Source organism: Haliotis rubra, unplaced genomic scaffold (genome assembly GCF_003918875.1).
Source record: "Haliotis rubra isolate DU_JTF1 unplaced genomic scaffold, ASM391887v1 Scf893, whole genome shotgun sequence".
NCBI classification, from domain to species: Eukaryota; Metazoa; Mollusca; class Gastropoda; order Lepetellida; family Haliotidae; genus Haliotis; species Haliotis rubra.
In genome coordinates, this window is record NW_025767627.1 from 16466 (window position 1) to 43139 (window position 26674).

Consider the following 26674-nt stretch of genomic DNA (forward strand, 5'->3'; position numbering starts at 1 on the left):
CATGTTGTTACAGACACTGACGTGTTGACTACATCCATGTTGTTACAGACACTGACGTGATGACTACATCCATGTTGTTACAGACACCGACGGGCTGACTATGTCCATCCATGTTGTTACAGACACTGACGTGTTGATTACATCCATGTTGTTACAGACACTGACGTGTGATGACTACATCCATGTTGTTACAGACATCAACGTGTTGACTAGATCCATGTTGTTACAGACACCAACGTGTTGACTACACCCATGTTGTTACAGACAATGACCTGATGACTACATCCATATTGTTACAGACACCAACGTGTTGACTACACCCATGTTGTTACAGACACTGACCTGATGACTACATCCATGTTGTTACAGACACCAACGTGTTGACTACACCCATGTTGTTACAGACACTGACCTGATGACTACATCCATGTTGTTACAGACACCAACGTGTTGACTACATCCATGTTGCTACAGACACTGACGTGTTGACTACATCCATGTTGTTAGAGACACTGACGTGTTGACTACATCCATGTTGTTAGAGACACTGACGTGTTGACTACATCCATGTTGTTACAGACACCAACGTGTTGACTACATCCATGTTGTTAGAGACACTGACGTGTTGACTACATCCATGTTGTTACAGACACTGACGTGTTGACTACATCCATGCTGTTAGAGACACTGACGTGTTGACTACATCCATGTTGTTACAGACACCAACGTGTTGACTACATCCATGTTGTTACAGACACTGACGTGTTGACTACATCCATGTTGTTACAGACACTGACGTGTTGACTACATCCATGTTGTTACAGACACCAACGTGTTGACTACATCCATGTTGTTACAGACACTGACGTGTTGACTACATCCATGTTGTTACAGACACTGACGTGTTGACTACATCCATGTTGTTACAGACACTGACGTGTTGACAACATCCATGTTGTTACCGTCACTGACGTGTTAGATACAATAAAGTTAGTAGCCAAGTCGATTTCACCACGAACAATTTTATTGCAAGACGATACCTTGGAACTTGTCGTATGTCCCCTGTAAAAGTACGAATGTTGTACATTTTGTATGATGGTACAGATGTTACTGATTGTTGAAGCCATTTTGAAGTCGTGACTATGCCCACTCCGCAGAAACAAAAGAAGATAGAAACGCATTACTAGATACTCTAAGTTTAGTTTTTTCATGAATATGTAGTTACTTACAAGGTACACACAATGTAAGTGAAAGGTATACAGCGATGAAAGTTTTTGACACGAGTAACAGATCTGCAGTTGATTAAACCGTGAGTAACTTATCACTTAATTTTCATCAGGAAAGTAGTCCGTTATAATCTGACCCTAGGTCATCACCATGGAGTAGCCAATCACGGGCATGGACCTCGATCTCCAAATATGTTTTTTTTTCCCATGGGGTTCTCGCCCACGGTTATATAAGAAACTGGCATATTGATCAACTATTCACGTTAAGTTGATGTACTGAGATTGTACGTTACTGAGGTTATTCAGACTCTACTGTTCTACTGAGATTGTACATTACTGAAGCTGTTACGGATTCTGCTGTTCTACTGAGATTGTACATTACTGAAGCTGTTACGGACTCTGCTGTTCTACTGAGATTGTACATTACTGAAGCTGTTACGGATTCTGCTGTTCTACTGAGATTGTACATTACTGAAGCTGTTACGGATTCTGCTGTTCTACTGAGATTTTACATTACTGAAGCTGTTACGGACTCTGCTGTTCTACTGAAATTGTACATTACTGAAGCTGTTACGGATTCTGCTGTTCTACTGAGATTGTACATTACTCAAGCTGTTACGGACTCTGCTGTTCAATAGCGTTTTGCCGAAACAACGATCATCGGTGACTAACATGGCACCATCACAATCACTGGTGACCAACACGGAACCATCATAGTCGCTGGTGACCGACACGTTGCGGGACAAGGGGACAGTGGTGACTAATGCATCATGGTAGGGGTCGCGTCTCTTTGCCCTACCGAGGTTCGCGTGCACATAACGGGCGTAGCACAACCACTGTTGTCAACATGTGGACGTTACTTTTACCATAGCTCTCATTAGGTTTTGGACTAAAAGAAAGGTGTTTCCCTAGATGATTGTCCTTGTGTCCCCTGGGTTGACAGTGGACCTCAGTGCCAACCAAGACACATAATCCGTTCCTAACATGACAGCATGGAGGTCCTGAGACGACGACCACGGAGTAGAGGCGTTTTCTTGTGTTCTGGTCAAGATAGATTAATTAGAGTCCGTCTTGTGAGACTTCATGTTGCAGACAGTTACACATGACAACATTTATTGTTTCTCACTTATACTGGCAACAGTTTGCTTGTTCTATTTTGTTTGTTTGTTTGTTTGTTTGTTTGTTTGTTTGTTTGTTTGTTTGTTTGTTTGTTTGCTTTGTTTGTTTGCCGGAATATTTCTGAGTGCGGCGTTAGGTGAGAAACAAGCAACGCTTTATAGATCGTGGCTTTGGTGAATTGATTAGCGAAAGCTGGTTGCAAAAAAAGAGTTCTGTGAATGTTCATCCGTCTGCCTGTTAATCATCTTGGAAATGATAGCGGACACCGCACTCTCAAGCCGCAGGTGTTTTCCCGACACCAGACGAAGTTGCACGTGATGCCGGTGTCGACTGAACACGCCGAACACGGGCCACAGGTCACGTGACGTGTCAACGTTCTCAAACACGTGCAGAACATCCATCCTGGCAAGGTCTATCACAACAAGCTCCCGCCGGTCAAAGTTCAACAGGAAGCCATATTTGAGCGTGAAGGTCTCGTTTTTTCTACACTCTTTCACAGGGAAATGACACAAAGGGCGACAGCCGTTGACAGCCCTGACACACACGTGATCTGGGTGATCATAGCATGTAGTCAGTCTTAGTAGCCATGTTTTGCCAGCTACGTCTACAAGACCGCTCGTGTCGGCCGCTTCGGCTAATGAGACGCCAGCTTCGAACACTGGCAAGCCGTACAGATGGACTTTGAGGTTGCAGGTTGCCTCCACCTGCCAGTAGCGCTGACCAAAACCTCGAAGACTGGACGACGCTAGGGCGCCTGGGTAGATCTTCAGTCGTGGGGGACGCTGGCGAGAGGTCTTCAACGGCGACACATATCCGGATGTGGGGTCATGAGACGTCATTCCATCATCGTAACGGAAGACATCTGGTAGTGGAGAATGTCGGCCTCGATACGCTGTTGGGAAATGAAAATGTGAATCTTTAAGCAATATAATTTGGACAAATGCCTAAGATCTGTGTATGATATGATATGAAAGACGTTTACAGAATTATTCATCACTGTTCGATAAGGTATATAACATTGCCGCCAGAACGTTCTGGATTCTATATGGCCCTAAAAGTGGAATCTCATATAATGTCATTTGAGGACCGTGATCCACGGCATCAATTCGAAAGCTGGTTCTTACATGACGTCATCTCTCGCTTGTAATCACTTCCGGTCGAGAAGGGAGATAACCCAGGACTGCTCGGGAAACGGTATGTGTTTTGGGTATTCAACATGAAAGGAGAAGACGGGCGTTTGTCTCTGTCACGTGCCCAGGAAACGTTGTCTCCCCTGCTGCTCGAGTGTTTTGATAACACGACCTTCCCGTCATGCACTGGTTTAGATGAGTTCTGATTGACAAGTCTTCCATCTTCCGCTAGGTGGCAGCACCAGGTGTTGACACAGGCCTCCTCAATCTCCAGGTTTGGGCCTAGGGGAATCACGTGCATTAAAGACAGTGTCAGAAAGATGAGAAAGTACTTGGCGTGCATGTTTCATTACTTCCGATAGTGCTGGTCAAATACATAACAGTATAGTCCTAGGCCAAATGTTAGAAAAGTCCCTATCTTTTAGGATCTCTGAGCAGCAGTAAAAGCGTTATCCAGTAGTTGGTATGACAACTCCCACCCTCCAGAGATTCTTGGCAATGTGGAACTAGACACAGAATGTATCAGGTTGCTGAAAACAAACAAGGATTACCCTGCTGTTGAAACAGTGTCCACATGTTCATAGACCAACTTCATGAGTATTAACTGCATGGTTTAATGGACGGTGACAAGCACTGGTGTTCTACATGATCAGGACATGCAGTATGGGTGATAAGGCCTGGTGTATCATATTATGATGTTGTCTCTACATTTGGCCTAGGAGTAAGTAGCATGTCTGGTCAGGTAATAACACACGTCTTAACAGTTTTACTCCACATATTACCATGGATTTTACCATGAATGTTTCTTTCAGTCTTTTTTTTTGAAACATATTAGTTATCTATCGGTGTGGCGTTTCTTTTGCGGTTGAGTATATGTAATACAAACGCCGCAAACGTTCAGAAGAGGCTCCTATCTATTCTTTCACAACACAAATGCTACTCACTTGTACATGATGGTAGTATCTGAAGCGAGTCGTCTAGTTTCCGGTCCATCTGTGTTCACCTCAAGTTGCAATATGGAAGCCCGTCCTGAAGATTATTATAGCGTGAGTGAAAATGTTGAGCTTCGCGCCACGGTGAGCGAGGGTACATCTGGAAGGGAAATTGTCGGAAATACAGCAACATCAGTATTTACAATACACTACGGGTATATCGAGCTCATGGGATATTGTATTTACAATACACTACGGGTATATCAAACTCAGTGGATACTGTATTTACATTACACTACTGGTATATCAAACTCAGGGGGTACTGTATTCACAATACACTACGGGTATATCGAACCCAGGAGATACTGTATTTACAATACACTATGGGTATATCGAACTAAGGGGTTACTGTATTTACAATACACTATGGGTATATCGAACTAAGGGGATACTGTATTTACATTACACTACGGGTATATCGAACTCAGGGGATACTGTATTTACAATAGACTTTGGGTATATCGAACGCAGGGGATACTGTATTTACAATAGACTACGGGTATGTTGAACTCAGGGATACTGTATCTACAATACACTACGGGTATATCGAACCCAGGGGATACTGTATTTACAATACACTACGGGTATATCGAACCCAGATGATACTGTATTTGCAATGCATTACGGGTATATCGAACTCAGGGGATACTGTATTTACAATACACTACGGGTATATCGAACGCAGGGGATGCTGTATTTACAATACAATATCGAACTCAGGGATACTTTATTTACAATACACTACGGGTATATCGAACTCAGGGGATACTACATTTACAATACACTACGGGTATATCGACCTCAGGGATACTGTACTTTACAATACACTACAGGTATATCGAACTCAGGGGATACTGTATCTACAATACACTTCGGGTATATCGAACCCAGGTGATACTGTATTTACAATACACTACGGGTATGTTGAACTCAGGGATACTGTATTTAAAATGCACTACGGGTATATCGAACTCAGGGGATACTGTATTTACAATACTCTACGGGTATATGTCGAACTCAGGGGATACTGTATTTACAATACACTACTGGTATATCGAACTTAGGGGATAGTGTATTTACGATACACTACGAGTATATTGAACTCAGGGGATACTGTATTTACAATACACTACGGTTATATCGAAGCCAGGGCATACTGTATTTACGATACTCTACGGGTATATCGAATCCATTTGATACTATATTTACGATACACTACGGGTATATCGAACTCAGGGGATACTGTATTTACAATACACTACGGGTATAACGAACGCCAATGACCAACAATTTTCGTGATAAGTTAACATAGTTTGTCACGCGCAGTTTGAGTGCAACATACAAGAGGCCCGGGCTGAAAGCAGTCAGTTATAGGGGTGTTCGTTATAACCGTAGTTTGCTGTGTATAGTGACCAGTGGCATGTATTGCTGTCTACGTTTTGTGTTGTTACTACAATATTGATAGCTGGAGCCCTACATTCATCCACCAACAACTACGTATAAGATTATACATCCTTTCAATTGGCGGGTAAAGAAATGCCACACAGATCCCGAAAAGCTCTTTGCGTACTTGACACAAACTCCGCAAATACGTGTTTAATTCCGATAAGGACGAGCGGCCGTCTTGAACAATACGGCGAATACAATACGACACTATTGGTTTATGTGATCGTGTCAAGTAGCTATCGTTGTGAGCTTTGTGTCAAAACTGACGTAGATAAATCATTCCGAGAATTGCCCGAGCGCCTGCCTTTTGTAAACATTGGGCAAGTCTGTCTATATCATAGATGACACTACATTGAGAAGTAGCTGTTGTGGTGGTAGCATAAGTGGTAATAGCATAAGTGGTAATAGCATAAGTGGTAGTAGTAGAAGTGGTCGTGGTGGCAGCAGTAGTAGTAGTAGTAGTAGTAGTGGGAATGTTGGTAGTAGTAGTAGTAGTAGTAGTAGTAGTAGTAGTAGTAGTAGTAGTAGTAGTATTTATAATAATAATAATAAGTGTTCTTGTATAGCGCACAAATCAAACTGCAAGGCAATTTCTCTAGGCGCTAAAAAGATAGAGTGATCTGAAGAAAGGATTAAAGTTCATAAGCTTGTTTAAAAGGAAAGTTTTCAGTTGGGACTGGAAAGATTCCACGGACGCGGCTTGTCGGATGTGAAGAGGCAGTGAGTTCCAGAAAGGAGCTGTGTAAGAGAACTGTCTATGTCCATATGGACTTTAATCTGACCTTGGGGACATTCAACTGACAATTAGAACTTGATCTTAAAAGCCGTGGTGGGACATATTCACTGAGGAGATCTTTGAGATAGATTGGAGCTTTGTCATGGAGGCACTTGAAAGCGAGAGTGAGGATTTTATATTCTATTCTCTGTTTCGTGGGCAGCCAATGTAAGCAATATCAGCAATGGTGTAATGTGACTGCGCTTGTTGACTCGGCAAATCAGTCGCGCCGCAGAGTTCTGAATCCTCTGGAGCTTGGACAATAGATCTTGGCGGATATTTACAAGAAGACTGCAGCAATAATCCAAACGTGAGAGAACAAGTGAACGAACTAGGTGGTGAGCTGCATCAAATGTCAGAATATCACGAATGGAAGCAATATTTCTGAGATGAAAATAGCATGACTTACAAACAGAGTTTACTTGTGTTTCCATGGATAAATTTGAGTCTAGAAAAACACCAAGGTCTTTCACGGAATCACTGAAAGGAACTTTCTCATTACCCACTACCAACGAAGACACATCCACCTTAGCAGTGCTACTGGGTGATCCACACAGCAAAACCTCGGTCTTACTGTCATTTAATCTCAGCTTCCTTTGTATCATCCATGCTTTGGAGTCAAGGATACAGTCTTCGATTATAGACATATCGGCTGGAAGTGAGTCCGGTTTAGTGGAACGCAACAGCTGGGTGTCATCAGCATATGACTCGTACATCACAACATGATGCCGAATGATATTGCCGAGATTCTTCATATAGAGAAAAGAGAATGGGCCCAAGAACGGAACCTTGTGGCACTCCGTATGTATGCTGATGCATACACGATTTCACGTCTTGAATGACCACAGATTGTGTCCTATTATTGAGGTATGAGACAAACCATCCAAGAGCTGTGCCATGAATACCAAATTCTGTTTTCAGACACTCAGTTAGTTGAACATGGTCAATGGTATCAAAAGCCGCTGATAAATTAAGCAGCGCTAGAACTGTAGTAGTAGTAATGGTGGTGGTGGTGGTGGTGGTGGTGGTGGTAGTAGTAGTAGGAATGGTGGTAGTTGTCTTTGACAGTAATCACCGAAGTCCACTAAATGCGTGCAGTAACGTAAATAGGTACTTCGTGTGCACTGAGATAAACAGCGCCATGTTTACTGAGTGTAGTGGTTTATCCGCAAGTCAGCCTCGTGTTGAGGGCTAAACAAACACTCGCCACTATATCTGTGTACAGACAGCTTGTCAGTCAAGACTTGAAGTCTGTAGCGGAGTACAACCTGGCGTGGTCCTTATCTGCACTCCACACTCAAGAAGGCAAGAATTCAATGCAGGAACTCATTTCGGTTTTAAACCAAATTAAGAGCTTTCGTAATTTCGTTATATACCTCTGATTTTCCAACACAATATCTCCATTGTACCATAACCGTGTATATAGGATCTTTTTAAAATACATCCTGTGTTGAAAAAGGTCTATAATGTGAATATAATTATGCTTCCGAATGACACTACTTAACCAATCACAATCAAATTTTATGAAGTCATGGTAAAATGGTTTATGTCCCATCAGAAATGTTCAAAGAGGAAAGTCGTGGCAGTACGTCTAGGCGTGGTGCACTAGTGTTTGATAGCATGAACCTGTGTACAATCCCGTTACTGATTGGGACCGCACGGCGTGGTCAACTGGACAGAGCAGAAGGTCGGAGGTTTGACCCCTGGCCTTGAAGCACCCTCATGAAGATCTGGAGCTTGGGCGATCTGGAGCTTGGGCGATCTGGAGCAAACAATGTGTCTTGCAAGGGGCGACTGACGAGATCGGGTGGTCAGACTAATGCATCTCATGGTAACAGTCAGCCAATAGGCTTGATTAATATATACCGCCTTCAATACTCACATACAGACAGACAGACAGACAGACAGACAGACACACAGAATGAAAGATATACGTACAGACAGACACAGTCACAGACAGTCAAACATACATACATACAGACAGGTATAAATACATACAGACATGCATACAGAGAGACAGACAGACAGACACATTTACAGAATGAAAGATATACAGACAGACAGACACACTCACAGACAGTCAAGCATACATACGTACAGACAGACAGGTATAAATACAGACAGACATGCATACAGAGAGACAGACACACTGACAGACAGAAAACAGACACACACACAGAGACAGACAGACCACAGACAGACAACAGACAGACACACAGACAGACAACAGACAGACAGACCACAGACAGACACACACACACACACACACACACTTACAGAAAGAAAGATATACATACAGGCAGACACACACACACAGTCAAGCATACATACGTACAGACAGACAGGCATAAATACAGACAGGTATACAGACTACGTTACAGTTGGGGAGTTACAATCACCTTCGCACAGATGACGATTGTTGTAACTCTATGTTAGAGTTGGGGAGTTACAATCACCTTAGCGCTACGATTGTCGTAAGTCTATGTTACAGTTGGGGAGTTACGATCACCTTAGCGTTACGATTGTCGAAAGTCTACGTTACAGTTGGGGAGTTACAATCACCTTCGCGCTACGATTGTTGTAACTCTATGTTAGAGTTGGGGAGTAAGGATCACCTTAGCGCTACGATTGTCGAAAGTCTACGTTACAGTTGGGGAGTTACAATCACCTTCGCGCTACGATTGTTGTAACTCTATGTTAGAGTTGGGGAGTAAGGATCACCTTAGCGCTACGATTGTCGAAAGTCTACGTTACAGTTGGGGAGTTACAATCACCTTCGCGCTACGATTGTCGTAAGTCTATGTTAGAGTTCTGACTGGAGAGTAAGGATCACCTTAGCGCTACGATTGTCGTAAGTCTATGTTACAGTTGGGGAGTTACGATCACCTTCGCGCTACGATTGTCGTAAGTCTATGTTACAGTTGGGGAGTTACGATCACCTTAGCGCTACGATTGTCGTAAGTCTATGTTACAGTTGGGGAGTTACGATCACCTTAGCGTTACGATTGTCGTAAAGTCTATGTTACAGTTGGGGAGTTACGATCACCTTAGCGTTACGATTGTCGTAAGTCTATGTTACAGTTGGGGAGTTACGATCATCTTCGCGCTACGATTGTCGTAAGTCTATGTTACAGTTTGGGAGTTACGATCATCTTCGCGCTACGATTGTCGTAAGTCTATGTTACAGTTGGGGAGTTACGATCACCTTAGCGCTACGATTGTCGTAAGTCTATGTTACAGTTGGGGAGTTACGATCACCTTAGCGCTACGATTGTCGAAAGTCTGTTACAGTTGGGGAGTTACGATCACCTTAGCGCTACGATTGTCGTAAGTCTATGTTACAGTTGGGGAGTTACGATCACCTTAGCGCTACTGTTGTCGTAAGTCTATGTTAAAGCAGGGAGACTATATAAGGGAAAGTGGTCACTGCTCAGAAAGCCCCTTAGGGTATGCCTCGGCTCGTCAAGTGACCAGTGTAACCAATATGGCGGAGGCGTGGTTTTTAAGATTGTTCCCGGTTTATTTTCAACAGCTGATTACATACACTGAGTGTTGTGACAGCTGAAAACCTACATGTAGAAGATAAGTTACGTATTCTGTCACTTCATTTTAAGTCGAATAATTGTTATCATTGTCAGTATTAGTATAGTAGATTTGTAGGAAAGGTTCAAGTCGGCATGTTGTAGCTCTCTGGCTTCAATTCCACAATATCTCACTGGTATAACGTATATATAACTTGACAACCACAATATGTCACTGGTATAACGTAAAACTTGACTACGACATTATGTCAGTGGCATAACTTACACATAACTTGACAACCACAATATGTCAGTGGTATAACTTATAACTTGACAACCACAATATGTCAGCAGTATAACTTATATATAACTTGACAACCACAATATGTCAGTAGTATAACTTATAACTTGACAACCACAATATGTCAGTAGTATAACTTATAACTTGACAACCACAATATGTCAGTAGTATAACTTATATATAACTTGACAACCACAATATGTCAGTAGTATAACTTATATATAACTTGACAACCACAATATGTCAGTAGTATAACTTATATATAACTTGACAACCACAATATGTCAGTAGTATAACTTATATATAACTTGACAACCACAATATGTCAGTAGTATAACTTATATATAACTTGACAACCACAATATGTCAGTAGTATAACTTATATATAACTTGACAACCACAATATGTCAGTAGTATAACTTATATATAACTTGACAACCACAATATGTCAGTATAAGTATAACTTATATATAACCTGACAACCACAATATGTCAGTAGTATAACTTATATATAACTTGACTTCCACAATATGTCACTAGAGTATAACTTATAACTTGACAACCACAATATGTCAGGAGTATAACTTATATATAACTTGACAACCACAATATGTCAGGAGTATAACTTATATATAACTTGACAACCACAATATGTCAGAATAAGTATAACTTATATATAACTTGACAACCACAATATGTCAGTAGTATAACTTATATATAACTCACTGACAACCACAATATGTCAGTGGAAGTATAACTTATATATAACTTGACAACCACAATATGTCAGTAGTATAACTTATATATAACTTGACAACCACAATATGTCAGTAGTATAACTTATATATAACTTGACTACCACAATATGTCAGTAGTATAACTTATATATAACTTGACAACCACAATATGTCAGTAGTATAACTTATAACTTGACAACCACAATATGTCAGTAGTATAACTTATATATAACTTGACTACCACAATATGTCAGTAGTATAACTTATAACTTGACAACCACAATATGTCAGTAGTATAACTTATAACTTGACAACCACAATATGTCAGTAGTATAACTTATAACTTGACTACCACAATATGTCAGTAGTATAACTTATTATAACTTGACAACCACAATATGTCAGTAGTATAACATATATATAACTTGACTACCACAATATGTCAGTAGTATAACTATATAACTTGGACAAACCACAATATGTCAGTAGAATAACATATAACTTGACAAACCACAATATGTCAGTAGTATAACATATTTATAACTTGACCTCCACAATATGTCACCCGGTATAACTTATATAACTTGACAACCACAATAAGTCACTGGTATAACTTATATATAACTTGACCTCCACAATATGTCAGTGGTATAACATATATATAACTTGACAAACCACAATATGTCTGTAATAGAACTTAAATGTAACTTCCTGACCACCCTAATGTAAGTTATACCATTGTAACAGCGTAAATTATCAGTGGTTCTTCTCCCCCGCTCCCCTCCCTTCCCCGGCAGTGGCGGCTCTTTAAATCTGTGACTATCTCAACCCGCGCTAGACTGCTGTGAGGTTATAAGGAGCTACATCCTTCCCACAATGTCACGGATACCAGAGATTACTAAACCTGGTTCACCTAGTCCAGTCATCCATCTTTAATCAATCTTCTCATCAATAGACCTACGGATGAATAATATCAGTTAAACGCTTGCTAACAAATATACAAATACATGTATACACTTTTCCCACATGGGAATAGTTTATTGGTTTGAGTTCCACAAAGTTAGCCACGATAGCTCTTACCGTAAGAACAAACATACTGTTGATCTTTAGCGGGAGTTTAGATACAAGTTTGAACGTCCCATGGCTGAGATCTAGTGCTGAAAGTGTGTGTCTCTACCAAGGAACCGGATCACGCTTGTAGTAGCGGACATCTGGTTGTCTAACACCTGACAGGCTGGTCTACTCATAGCGTCTTCGGTTACGGCCATGTCAGCCTGTCACTTACCTGTGAGTCGTCGCTGTGATGTCGTGGCAAACAGATAGCCCGTGTGGTATGTCGTTCCTGTCTCAGTAACGCCTGGCTAGCCGCTGGCTGGGAAAGACAGTGTTCTGTGTTATTCGATCCCTTTGCTGTCTATCTCCTGATCGGATCTCTATAGATCGATAGCAACCAATCACCTGTATCGATACGTCGGGTGGGCGGGCAGTGGTGGTGGTGGATTATACGAGGGGACCATTGTGTGTGGTGCTCGTCTGTCCTGGGTACTTGTTAGGACGGCAGACAGGTGGTAGGAGGAGAGACAGGGAGATGGTAGGAGGGAGGTAGTGCAGTGGTAGTCTGGTAGTCCTGGGTAACTTGTTAGGACGGCAGTGGTGGTAGGGGAGATAGAGAGATGGTAGGAGGGAGGTAGTGCAGTGAGAGTAGTCCGTCCCAGCACTTGTTGTTAGGAAGGCAGTGGGTGGTAGGGGAGATAGAGGGGGATGGTAGGAGGGAGGTAGTGCAGTAGTAGTCTGTCCTGGGCAACCTGTGTTAGGACGGCAGTGAGTGGTAGGGGAGATAGAGAGATGGGAGTGGAGGCAGTGGTAGTCCCAGTGGTAGTACAGTGGTGGAGGAGACTTGAGAGACGGTGGAGAACAGGATTGTCAGTAGGGTTGAGGCACCTACATGATGGTGGGTATAGAGGAGGTGGAGGTCAGAGTTAGGAAGGTAGAGATGGAGTGGTAAGGTTGAGGTAGGATGGTGGGGGATTTACAGAGCGTGGCAAGAGGCCAAGGAAAGAGGAGTGGATGGCAGGACATCACAGGAGGGTGGCCCCAGGCAGGAGGTAGAACGGCTGAGGGATGGGAGCAGGACAGAGTGGACAGGGGGGATGGAAAAGAGGGAGGCAGCCGGGGGAGAAAGAGACACGGGGATGGTCAGGGGGAGGAGTGGAGGTAGATAAGCATGGAGGTAGGAAAGCCCCAGTAGGAAGTGGTAGGTGGAGTAGAGTGGAGGGGATATGGAGGGGTGGTAGGGGGATAGAATAAAGAGGAATACTTAGAGGTAGGGGCTGTAATAGGCAATGTGTAAAATCAATAACTCGCAGACGGGCACCTAGTTTGACACACGGGACAAAGGCCAAGACCTGACGTCAACCTACTGCCCTGTATTCTGTTCAAGGCAAAACCCGTTTGGAATAACGTAGAATATAAGCAACATATGTATTGCATTAATAGACGAACGGTCTTTATATATGTCAACTGTCATCGATCCAATATACTGGGGACAATCTGCTGTGAAGATCAGCACTGTATACAAACGTCTCACATAGCGCTACATTGAGCACTAAACGCTATATAAGGAGCCTTTATGTCCCATTGAACGCCTGCCCTTGTACCCTATTGTATACACACTCGCACTGAGGGTATGTATCACCGAACACTGACAAGTGTATCTATTAAGGCACAGCCGGTAGACAAAGACAAGATTATTAAACATCATTAATCACACAGACTGTGTTTTGAACCAGTGTTGAAAGGGGTATACACGAGTATATATGTAGAGGTTTGTTGAGGGTATGTAACCAGGACCAGGAGAGGTATACACGAGTATATATGTAGAGGTTTGTTGAGGGTATGTAACCAGGGTCAGGAGAGGTATACACGAGTATATATGTAGAGGTTTGTTGAGGGTATGTAACCAGGGTCAGGAGAGGTATACACGAGTATATATGTAGAGGTTTGTTGAGGGTCACCAGGGCCAGGAGAGGTATACACGAGTATATATGTAGAGGTTTGTTGAGGGTATGTAACCAGGTGTCAGGAGAGGTATATACGAGTATATATGTAGAGGTTTGTTGAGGGTCACATATAGGACAAGTAGAGGTATACACGAGTATATATGTAGAGGTTTGTTGAGGGTATGTAACCAGGTGTCAGGAGAGGTATACACGAGTATATATGTAGAGGTTTGTTGAGGGTATGTAACCAGGACCAGGAGAGGTATACACGAGTATATATGTAGAGGTTTGTTGAGGGTATGTAACCAGGGTCAGGAGAGGTATACACGAGTATATATGTAGAGGTTTGTTGAGGGTCACCAGGGCCAGGAGAGGTATACACGAGTATATATGTAGAGAGTTGTTGAGGGTATGTAACCAGGGTCAGGAGAGGTATACACGAGTATATATGTAGAGAGTTGTTGAGGGTATGTAACCAGGGTCAGGAGAGGTATACACGAGTATATATGTAGAGAGTTGTTGAGGGTATGTAACCAGGGCCAGGAGAGGTATACACGAGTATATATGTAGAGGTTTGTTGAGGGTATGTAACCAGGGCCAGGAGAGGTATACACGAGTATATATGTAGAGGTTTGTTGAGGGTATGTAACCAGGTGTCAGGAGAGGAGAGGTATACACGAGTATATATGTAGAGAGTTGTTGAGGGTATGTAACCAGGGCCAGGAGAGGTATGCACGAGTATATATGTAGAGAGTTCTTGAGGGTATGTAACCAGGTGTCAGGGGAGGTATAGACGAGTATATGTAGAGTCTTGTAACCACCCGAATCTTGTACCCATAGACCTCTGTACCCACCCGAGCCCTGTACCCACACGAGTCCTGTACCCACCCGAGTCCTGTATCCAAAGAGACTTTTACCCACCCGAGTCCTGTACCCACACGAGTCCTGTACCCACACGAGTCTTGTACCCACACGAGTCCTGTACCCAAAGAGACTTTTACCCACCCGAGTCTTGTACCCACACCGAGTCCTGTACCCACACGAGTCCTGTACCCACACGAGTCCTGTACCCACACGAGTCCTGTACCCACACGAGTCCTGTACCATAAGGGACTTTTACCCACCCGAGTCCTGTACCCACACGAGTCCTGTACCCAAAGAGACTTTTACCCACCCGACTCCTGTACCCACCCGAGTCCTGTACCCACCCGAGTCCTGTACCCAAAGAGACTTTTACCCACCCGAGTCCTGTACCTACCCGAGTCCTGTACCCACACGAGTCCTGTACCCACACTTGTCCTGTACCCACCCGAGTCCTGTACCCACCCTGAGCCATGTACCCACACGAGTCCTGTACCCACCCGAGTCTTGTATCCAAAGAGACTTTACCCACTTGTACCTGAGTCCTGTACCCACACGAGTCCCTGTACCCAAAGAGACTTTTACGCACCAGAGTCCTGTACCTACCCGAGTCCTGTACCCACCCGAGTCCTGCACCTACCCGAGTCCTGTACCCACACGAGTCCTGTACCCACACGTGTCCAGTACCCACACGAGTCCTGTACCCAAAGAGACTTTTACCCACCCGAGTCTTGTACCTACCCGAGTCCTGTACCTACACGAGTCCTGTACCTACCCGAGTCCTGTACCTACCCGAGTCCTCTACTCACCCGAGTCCTGTACCCACCCAAGTCCTGTACCTACCCGAATCGTGTACCCACCCAAGTCTTGTACCACCCGATTCCTGTAGATACCCATGTCATGTAACCACCCGAGTCCTGTACCCACCCAGGTCTTGTACCCACCCGAGTCCTGTATCCCACCTGACCCCTACCCACCTGGTCCTGTATCCCTGCTTGCACCCACGAGTCCTGTACACACGAGTCCTGACCCCCTGCTGTACCCAACAGACTTTTACCCACCTGAGTCCTGTACCCACCCAACCCGAGTCCTGTACCACCCGTGTCTTGTACCCACCCTAGTCCTGTGACTTTTACCCACCACGAGTCCTGTACCCACCACTGTACCTACCCGAGTCCTGTGAGCCCTGTACCCAGCCCACCTGCCCGAGTCCTGTCCTGTACCCACCCGAGCCCTGTACCCACCCGAGTCCCGTATCTCACCCGAGTCCTGTACCCACCCAAGTCCTGTACCTACCCGAATCTTGTACCCACCCAAGTCTTGTACCACCCGATTCCTCTAGATACCCATGTCATGTACCCACCCGAGTCCTGTACCCACCCAGGTCTACCCACCCGAGTCTTGTACCCACCAGAGTGCTGTACCCACCCGAGCCCTGCTGTGACCCCGAGTCCTGTACCCCCTCGAGTCTTCTACCCCCCCTAGTCCTGTACCCGACCGAGCCCTGCTGTACCCACCCGAGTCCTGTACCCACCCAAGCCTTGTACCACCCGTGTCTTGTACCCACCCTAGTCCTGTACCCACCCGAGTCCTGTACCCACACGTGTCCTGTACCCACACGTGTCCTGTACCCACCCGAGTCCTGTACCCACCCGAGTCCTGTACCCACATGTGTCCTGTACCCACACGTGTTCTGTACCTACCCGAGTCCTGTACCTACCCGAGTCCTGTACCTACCCGAGTCCTGTACCCACCCGAGTCCTGTACCCACACGTGTCCTGTACCCACACGTGTCCTGTACCCACACGAGTCCTGTACCCACACGTGTCCTGTACCTATCCGAGTCCTGTACCTACCCGAGTCCTGTACCTACCCGAGTCCTGTACCTACCCGAGTCCTGTACCCACCCGAGTCCTGTACCCACCCAAGTGCTGTACCCACAAGTGTCCTGTACCCACACGGGTCCTCTGTCCACTCGAAGTAAATTCCTGACCAGTATCAATATTCATCGATAATCGGTTATGTTTTCCCGACCCCCTGCTTTCTAAAATTAGCAAAATTGTTTCATTTTTGGTTGTTTCGACCCTGAAACAATAATAACCTTCGACAATATCACTAGTTTGAAAATGTCAAGATATGCTGGTAGTATTTAAATTATCGTTTAGACAGTTGAAAAAAAACACTGACATACAGGGGTTCAAAACCCCATCGCCCGATGCCCGGGACAAGTAAGTTTTCATTTCGGGCAATCAAATAATGGAATCTTACTTAACCATGGGCTACTAGATAATTTCTACTTATGGTTTCAAACTGCAAATAAACTTCGATTTAATTTAATATCTGCTCAAAATGTAGCTATTAAATTTCGCAATGATAATAAAGTAGAGTTATCTTTCTTTGCTATTTATCACTTTTCAATAAATAGTCCAGTAAACATTAACATCAAATACCATGTTGATTTCTTCTTTCATAATTACATCATCATAATTATGTCATAAAATCAGGGCAAGTGGAAAATTAGTCAGGACAAGTTACTTTTCTTAAAGTCACTTGCCCTGTGGCAAGTGGCTTTTAAAAAAAGATTGAACCCCTGACATATTGTAAATTCAACAGAAAAATGTTTGCCATTAGTTTGATTGTTGATTGAAGTCACTCTGTCCTCACAAAACATCATTAGAAAGTGGTCTCAAATTATTCCAACTCGTACACCCACGTCCTACTAACCAAATATCATTAAACCTATTCGTGTTCAACCATGTCTGATTGTGTAGCCCCTGTTAACGCTGTTACAGAAATCATTCGGCTATAAAAATGGGTCTTCCATGCACGGATACCAGTTTTAGCGGTCTTCGTTGTCGTCGGATATTAGAGTTGTCTAACCTTTCTTCCGGTTAAATGTTGATGAAGTTTAAGGCACATTATCATTATCTGTGACATTTTCCCGATTGTCTGGCCTGTTAAAGAATGAACCCGGCGGCGGAAGCTCAAGTTGTGGAGGATGTACAGGGAGACGGACGCTGGATGAGCTTGGTACGTGATGCACGTGAGAATCGCGAGCTAGAAGCGACAGGAAATGACTGTGGCAGTGTCGACCGCGACACGAGCAGGATGACAGGTGCCCGTCCCACCGGCTTTACCGGAGGATGAATTAATTATTGCTGATGTTTTCATTGCCAAAACATATTCCACAGAAGTAAAATTATGTATAGCAAATATTTAAGATAAAATAACTATTTCTAAACAATAATTTCAGACATTAAATTAAACCAGGTTCAACTCGTCCCATGTGAAGTACAACTAGTTAAACATCTCAACCACCTCTTGTGCATGTCGGAAGGAGTAAGTCTCGCAGGGCAAACAGAACAAATATGCTTTTATCATGTGATTGGGATCTTCAGACGAAACTGTGTCCCTCACAACCACCAGTGGCATCATGGACAAGACATTTCCCCTGAGTGTGCTGTTCACAGCGGGGCTTGGTTTTACTGTATGACATCAGTTTAAAGACATGCTGTGTTACTGTGTAAAGAATGTGTGGTTCACAACGGGGCTTGGTTTTACTGTATGACATCAGTTTAAAGACATGCTGTGTTACTGTGTTAAGTATGTGTGGTTCACAGCAGGGTTTGGTTTTACTGTATGACATCAGTTTAAAGACATGCTGTGTTACTGTGTAAAGTATGTGCTGTTCACAGCAGGGTTTGGTTTTACTGTATGACATCAGTTTAAAGACATACAGTGTTCCTGTGTAAAGAATGTGTGGTTCACAGCGGGGCTTGGTTTTACTGTATGACATCAGTTTAAAGACATGCTGTGTTACTGTGTAAAGTATGTGCTGTTCACAGCAGGGTTTGGTTTTACTGTATGACATCAGTTTAAAGACATGCAGTGTTACTGAGTAAAAGTATGTGTGGTTCACAGCGGGGCTTGGTTTTACTGTATGACATCAGTTTAAAGACATACAGTGTTCCTGTGTAAAGAATGTGTGGTTCACAGCAGGGCTTGTTTTACTGTATGACATCAGTTTAAAGACATGCTGTGTTCCTGTGTTAAGTATGTGTGGTTCACAGCAGGGCTTGGTTTTACTGTATGACATCAGTTTAAAGACATACAGTGTTCCTGTGTTAAGTATGTGTGGTTCACAGCAGGGCTTGGTTTTACTGTATGACATCAGTTTAAAGACATACAGTGTTCCTGTGTTAAGTATGTGTGGTTCACAGCAGGGCTTGGTTTTACTGTATGACATCAGTTTAAAGACATGATGTGCTTCTGTGTTGCAGCACAAGCGCTTCCTGCTTGAGGCCAAGGAGAGAGAGCCGGAGGTCGTGTTTATCGGAGACTCGCTGATCGCACAACTGCAACACATGCCAGTAAGTAGGCACTCAGTGATGTCGCCCTTGGCGTTGGTCAGTTTGTTAGGGTTATCTAACAAACAAAGTAGTTATCTAACAAACAAAGTAGTTATCTAACAAACAAAGTAGTTATCTAACAAACAAAGTAGTTATCTAACAAACAAAGTAGTTATCATTGTATATCGGCAATGTTCCATCCAATCACATCAGCCTGTAAATGGTTGATTCCAGGGCGTTGAAGTGATTGATGCTGGACACTAATTGTTTAGAAAGGTTTGATTTTATTCTTCATTGTGAATCATGATCACGCAATAAGTTTACAAAATCTGCATTGTTTGCAGAAATTTGGAGTTGAGCACTTCAAGATGAAGATGTTTTGAAAATTTGAACAGGAAATTAATGTTCCGAAATACCATTTACAGTTAATCTGATTTTTGTTTGATTCAATTTTTCTTCTTATCCTGACTCATCTTGCTGCTTCTCTCCCCTTTCTGCTCGAGGTGTAGTGGAAACCTCTGTTTCTGTGTTCCCAAGAACAGTAAAAAAACCTCTCCACATTTTCGCCCAACAGGACAATTCCTCTGTTCAACAATCCACACTAATCCTCTTTTATAATGAGTCATCAATCAAAATCCATCAGAGACAGATCATAGGGTTAATCTGATTCTATGAAAGGTTGACAGTCACTGTAGCCAGATACGTCTGTGATGTCACATGCATGTCGCTTGTGTCTGATGTGTGTCTGTTGTCTCTGATGAATGCCTGATGTTGACTTTCAGATTTGGCAGCAGATGTTTGAACCTCTCCACTGTCTCAACTTCGGTGTCGGCGCCGCCGACCAAACCCAGCACGTGTTGTGGCGCGTGCACAATGGAGAACTGGACAACATGGAACCCAAGGTGGGTCCGCCACCAGCATTCTCGGTCTCCTTCCCCGTTCTGTCAACCATTCAATGTCCTCTCATTCCTGTCCTCTTCTCCAGTAAATGTTCTCTCATTCCTGTCCTCTTGTCCAGTAAATGTCCTCCCATTCCTGTCCTCTTGTTCAGTAAATGTCCTCTCATTCCTGTCCTCTTGTCCGGTAAATGTCCTCTCATTCCAGTTCTCTTGTCCAGTAAATGTCCTCCCATTCCTGTCTTCTTCTCCAGTAAATGTCCTCTCATTCCTGTCCTCTTCTCCAGTAAATGTCCTCCCATTCCTGTCCTCTTCTCCAGTAAATGTCCTCTCATTCCTGTCCTCTTCTCCAGTAAATGTTCTCTCATTCATGTCCTCTTCTCCAGTAAATGTTCTCTCATTCCTGTCTTCTTCTCCAGTAAATGTCCTCTCATTCCTGTCCTCTTCTCCAGTAAATGTCCTCTCATTCCTGTCCTCTTCTCCAGTAAATGTCCTCCCATTCCTGTCCTCTTCTCCAGTAAATGTTCTCTCATTCCTGTCCTCTTGTCCAGTAAATGTCCTCTCATTCCTGTCCTCTTGTCCAGTAAATGTCCTCCCATTCCTGTCCTCTTGTCCAGTATATGTCCTCCCATTCCTGTCCTCTCGTCCAGTATATGTCCTCCCATTCCTGTCCTCTTGTCCAGTATATGTCAGGTGTGTTGAACCGTGTTTCAGGTGTGTTGAACCGTGTTTCAGGTGTGTTGAACCATGTTTCAGGTGTGTTGAACAATGTTTCAGGTGTGTTGAACCATGTTTCAGGTGTGTTGAACCATGTTTCATGTGTGTTGAACAATGTTTTAGGTGTGGTGAACCATGTTTCAGGTGTGTTGAACCTTGTTTTATGTGTGTTGAACCATGTTTCAGGTGTGTTGAACTATGTTTTAGGTGTGGTGATCCGTGTTTCAGGTGGTGGTGATGCTTGTTGGCACCAACAACCACGGCCATACTGGAGAGCAGGTGGTCGGTGGCATCCTGGAGATTGTGTCCGCCATACAGGCCAAGCAGCCACAGTGTCAAGTCGTCGTCATGGTCAGTTGGTTACAAGGATACATTAAAACATACCGTCATGCATTCTCTTCCCACAGAGGTTACTCCTATCATATCTTCCTACGTAACCTCTGTTCTAATACGGCCCTTTCATGGTGTGAGTGTTCAAGACTCGTGATTGGAGGCAATCAGATTTAGTTGTGCAGTCAGCGACGTTGTTTCAAAAGTGATCATTCGCAAGGCCTCGGTAATTTCCGTATACTTCGAGAAAACTAAACTTCTTCCCCTGTGCGATGCGCAAACGTTTCTTCTAGACAGAATTCAGTCATGTTATGACAGATCAGTGGCGTCTCCATCGCCCTCGTTGACAACGGACAAGCTAGCCATTAAACGTCTTGTGTGTAACATCAACACCCCGGCAGATGGGGGATATTTGTGGCCCCACATTTGCTTGTGTTAGTCAAGTTGAATCTAAGTCGATGTAACACGTGATCTGATTGGATGGAAAGAAGGGAGATAATTCGTGTTGCGATCTTTTGCTGCTAGGGGATTTTACGAGAACCGGGAAATATGACCGTATTAGAACAGAGGTTCGTAGGAAGATATGACAAGTAACCTCTGTGGGAAGAGAATGACTGTCATGCTTCTGTTGGCATATAAACAACGGTTTGTTGCATTCCTCAATTCCCATTTCCTCACATTTCATTTTCTTCCTATCAACTAAATATTTTGACCAAATAGAATTTTTTTGCTTGAACTTTGTGTGATATAAATATTTTCAAACAACTGATCTGAAGTTTAGGGCTAAAATGCTAATGACGACTTGGTTTTATCTAGGGCATTCCCCCTCGTGGAGAGAACCCGAACATACTCCGGGAGAAGATCCTGCAGATCAACACAAGCCTCGCAGAGCAGCTGAAGGATAAAGGGAACGTGACCTTCCTCAACATCGACGCCAGCTGGTTCGTCAGTGCTGACGGCAAGATAACACACCACGATATGCACGACTATCTTCACATGACCAGACGGGGATATCAGAAGATCTGTGAACCACTTCTGGAAGAGATTCAGAACCTTTTGCAGACATTTGTGAAAGTGGAGAGCACATCCGTGGAGACGGTGTCTATGGCTGGAGAGTTGGCTGGGGACAAGGCCTAGTTACTCTTTCATGGCTCACAGTTCCTGAGTGGCTGTTCCTTCAGATTTGGTTCTTGAAGATGATGGTTCTGGGAGCCTTGGTTCTAGATCTTGTTCCTGAAGATAATGGTCATTAGGGTTTTGGTTCCTAATGGGTTTATGAGTCTACATTTCTTGAGTCATGGTTCTGGGGAGTTGGTTCCTGGAGATGCTGCTCTTGAAATCTTGCTTCCAGTCATGATTACGGGAGGACATGGTTCCTACAGTTTGGGTTCTCAGACTTACGATTCCAGGAGCTGCTGTTCTTGCAGTCATGGTTCCCAGATTCTGTATTTCCAGAATCAAAGTTCCAGGAATCAGAACTCCAGGAATCAAAGTTCCAGGAATCAGAGTTCCAGGAATCAGAGTTCCAGGAATCAGAGTTTCCAGAGTCACTGTCTTAAGTAACATGGGTCCAGGAGTTTCTTCGGAGGAGGAGGGTTTCAGAATCATAGTTCTCAGAACCACGGCTCCCTGAACCAACATGGCTCCAGGACCCGTTCTCTGCTGCACTGTTAATGCTCTGTGTTCAAATGCATATGTGTTCCATGCAAGCGTGTTCAGTTGTATGTCTTAGAGAAGCTTTGAATGTGTCGAGCTCTGTATCTGTTCAAAGTTATTCACAGATGGGAGACTACATGTGGAATGTGTCCATCAGACAGGTGTTATACGCTGATAAAACCAAGGGGCCCTTACCAACTGCTACTCCAGTGATCTCGGTTAAGATTTCAAGGTGGTCGCCCTGGTAACTATAATAACTGTGAGGATCCCAAGACTCACCTTCATTTCGAACACTGACGTCGACAATATATAGTGCTACATTGTTCAATATGTTTTAACATTCTTCTTTCCTTATACTATGAGTATCACAGTATTTTTGTTCTCTACATTTTGAGTATGTCGCTCTTAGTGCGATATGTGGTGCAATACTTTGAGTATGCCGTTCCTAGTATGATATGTCCTACACTTTGAGTATGTCGTTCCTAGTATGATATGTCCTACACTTTGAGTATGCCGTTCCTAGTATGATATGTCCTACACTTTGAGTATGTCGTACCTAGTACGATATGTCCTACACTTTGAGTATGTCGTTCCTAGTACGATATGCCCTACACTTTGAGTATGCCGTTCCTAGTATGATATATCCTACACTTTGAGTATGCCGTTCCTAGTATATGTCCTACACTTTGAGTATGTCGTTCCTAGTATGATATGTCCTACACTTTGAGTATGTCGTTCCTAGTACGATATGTCCTACACTTTGAGTATGTCGTTCCTAGTACGATATGCCCTACACTTTGAGTATGCCGTTCCTAGTATGATATGTCCTACACTTTGAGTATGCCGTTCCTAGTATATGTCCTACACTTTGAGTATGTCGTTCCAAGTACGATATGTCCTACACTTTGAGTATGCCGTTCCTAGTATGATATGTCCTACACTTTGAGTATGCTGTTCCTAGTATGATATGTCCTACACTTTGAGTATGCTGTTCCTAGTATGATATGTCCTACACTTTGAGTATGCTGTTCCTAGTACGATATGTCCTACACTTTGAGTATGCTGTTCCTAGTATGATATGTCCTACACTTTGAGTATGCTGTTCATAGTACGATATGTCCTACACTTTGAGTATGCCGTTCCTAGTACGATATGTCCTACACTTTGAGTATGCCGTTCCTAGTACCATATGTGGTGCAATACTTATTCCCTGATACCAGTTCACATGGATCACTGGATCACTAATTTGGGGTTGTTTAAAACCATCTGGATAGTTTAGAACCATCTGGATAGTTTAGAACCCTCTGGATAGTTTAGAACCATCTGGATAGTTTAGAACCGTCTGGATAGTTCCTTCATAATTAATTAATCTGTTCTAGCGTGGTGTATCTCAACCTGCTCACAGGCACGTTGAGTCAGTTGTTACTCAAACCAAGTGTGCTGGGAGTCTGATATCCTGTTAAATGGTGATACACAATTAACTGGTAATTCTTTTCCAGTCAACCACAAAACAGTTGCAAGTATGACATGAGCAACATATAAAACTCTAACTTGGATAAGGATCACAAAAATTCACAACTTTACTTATGCGTAGATTAATGATTTGAAATTGTATCCATTTACAACTGGATAAATAATAATATTGTAACCCCTCATTAGGCAAATAGCCACTTTAATCTAACCTTATGCACTTGATACATGAGTAATCGGAAAAATGGTTTTCATGGCACCAATCAACCATTTTGGAATGAGTCATTTACAAGTACACAACACCTGTCAATAGCAGGTATGGGATCCACAAGATTAAATGACATACTGAAACCTAGGATCCATACTTACAATAAGCTTACATATTTAAACCAAATTTGACCCACATCATAGTTTTCTGTTGAATCCATGATTTGATCCTTAGCAAAGTGTGAATAGTCAAATTTGTGATGTAAAATACAACAAGATAGTTTTATTTTGTGAAACATTTAAAGACAATAATCCAATGGTAATATCCTAGGTGGTAATTTGAAGCAGTATATTCGGATAATTGAGAATCTCATGCTTCAGTGTCTAAGCTGCCTATAAAGTTGCTCATATTTTTGTACTGCACATAATATTTTTGAGGATTTGATGGTAGTGCAGGCGTAATACGCACACCTAAAATTAGTGAATGAGGTGAAATGTGCATAGTAGAAATCCGTCTGGTAGAGCTTTCATTACACATAGCCTACAGGTGAAAAAACAAGGTGAGTTTAATCCTTAAAACTCTGTTGCCAGCATTGGACCAATCACTATGCAGACCAAGGTGAAGGTCGTAAGTAAATCAGTTTGTGCAGTACTCAAGGTTATCCAGTATTTGTCAGTGTAATAATATGCTGTTTTGTGTTATGGGCAAATGAAGACACAGTAAGAAGAGATGTTATTGTCACAGGTACTTTTGTCCTGTGGAATATTGCCTAAAGCTACAAATCTAATTATGATGTAATTGTAATATCATCATGGCGTATAGTGCACCATCTATCGTCGACGTCCTGAAACAAAACATCTAATTTATCTCAGTTTTGACGTTTTTGTTCATTATGCAAACAAGCTGGAGAGTGTGTTTTTTCAATTTGTCACGGTAAAAATTTGATTGATTTACTAAAGATATGTATTTGAAATGGCATTTGAAAATGTATAATATCCAATTCATCATATTTCAATCAGGATTATCAATGTTTTGTATTTAAAGACAGATGAAAGCTAGACATTAATTGAGTCTGTCATTATCTGAGAAGTGTATTTCTGTTTTACCTTTGTTCCAAGCTAGAAGCGTTGGCCAGTTGGCTTGATGCATTTCCAGTCTTGTTATCCTTTGTTATCCTAACAGGTTTAAGATTCTGCACATTCTGGAGATGCTAGATTTGATAATTATGTACAATGTTTCTGCTTCATGGCTAACCCTGACTGTAATCCTGTAAATATGTCGTATCGTTGATGTATTTGTGACGTATTCACACGCATGTTGAGCAGTGTGGAGTAAGTGCAGCAATTCTCCCGATTTTCTTCTTGACATTGGATGGGCACGGGTTGGTCAGAGGGTGCTCTAATCTACAGTGCAGGGTTGCCTCCCTTGAGCACGCCAGAAACCAGTTCTTGTGGGTCCAAGTTTCAATTCGCCTTGACTGTGTCACAAAGTTTGTCAGCAGGATGACACTGTAGGTTTCACCAAAGCAATAACGCTTGATGAATCTTACTGTGTTGTAGTGGCTGTTCATCTAAAACTGCTGTTCAACACTCTGAAAAGGCAAATGGCCGTCCTCTGATCTTTGATCTATTTGGGGGCAGTTTTTGAGTTAGAATGAGCACTAAAACTACATATCAGTGACAGTGCTAACAGGAGGTGGAGTATCGTGGTGTGAGCAGTGAAGTGTTGATCTTTATATCTACGGCAGTGGTAGTACACTTGTACTTGCTTTGTTTCTATGTAAAGGGTCTGCTTCGACTGCTATTCACAACTTATTGTTACATACACTTACCGCAATATGTTCAACAACTCCGGGCACAAGAAATTTAATATACCGTAAATTACCGTCTATAACCCGAATTTTGAGGACCAAAAAAAGCAGTCTGTAGAAGGGGTTCGTCT

The 26674-nt window shown here is 43.0% G+C and overlaps 2 protein-coding genes across 2 annotated transcripts; one reads left to right on the forward strand and one right to left on the reverse strand.

Annotated features, from left to right (window-relative positions):
• Positions 1 to 1184: 1184 nt before the first annotated feature.
• Positions 1185 to 12664, reverse strand: LOC124263673. The gene is made up of 4 exons (XM_046698331.1): positions 12533 to 12664; positions 4420 to 4567; positions 3470 to 3757; positions 1185 to 3237 (listed from the first exon to the last, which is right to left on the reverse strand). Exons 2-4 carry the CDS (start codon positions 4466 to 4468, stop codon positions 2528 to 2530), a joined length of 1047 nt encoding a protein of 348 aa, XP_046554287.1. The 5' UTR covers positions 4469 to 4567; positions 12533 to 12664; the 3' UTR covers positions 1185 to 2527.
• A 5328-nt stretch (positions 12665 to 17992) lies between these two features.
• On the forward strand, positions 17993 to 23383 carry LOC124263676 (platelet-activating factor acetylhydrolase IB subunit alpha2-like). The gene is made up of 5 exons (XM_046698332.1): positions 17993 to 18137; positions 19388 to 19477; positions 20239 to 20358; positions 21298 to 21420; positions 22216 to 23383. Exons 1-5 carry the CDS (start codon positions 18072 to 18074, stop codon positions 22534 to 22536), a joined length of 720 nt encoding a protein of 239 aa, XP_046554288.1. The 5' UTR covers positions 17993 to 18071; the 3' UTR covers positions 22537 to 23383.
• Positions 23384 to 26674: the final 3291 nt, after the last annotated feature.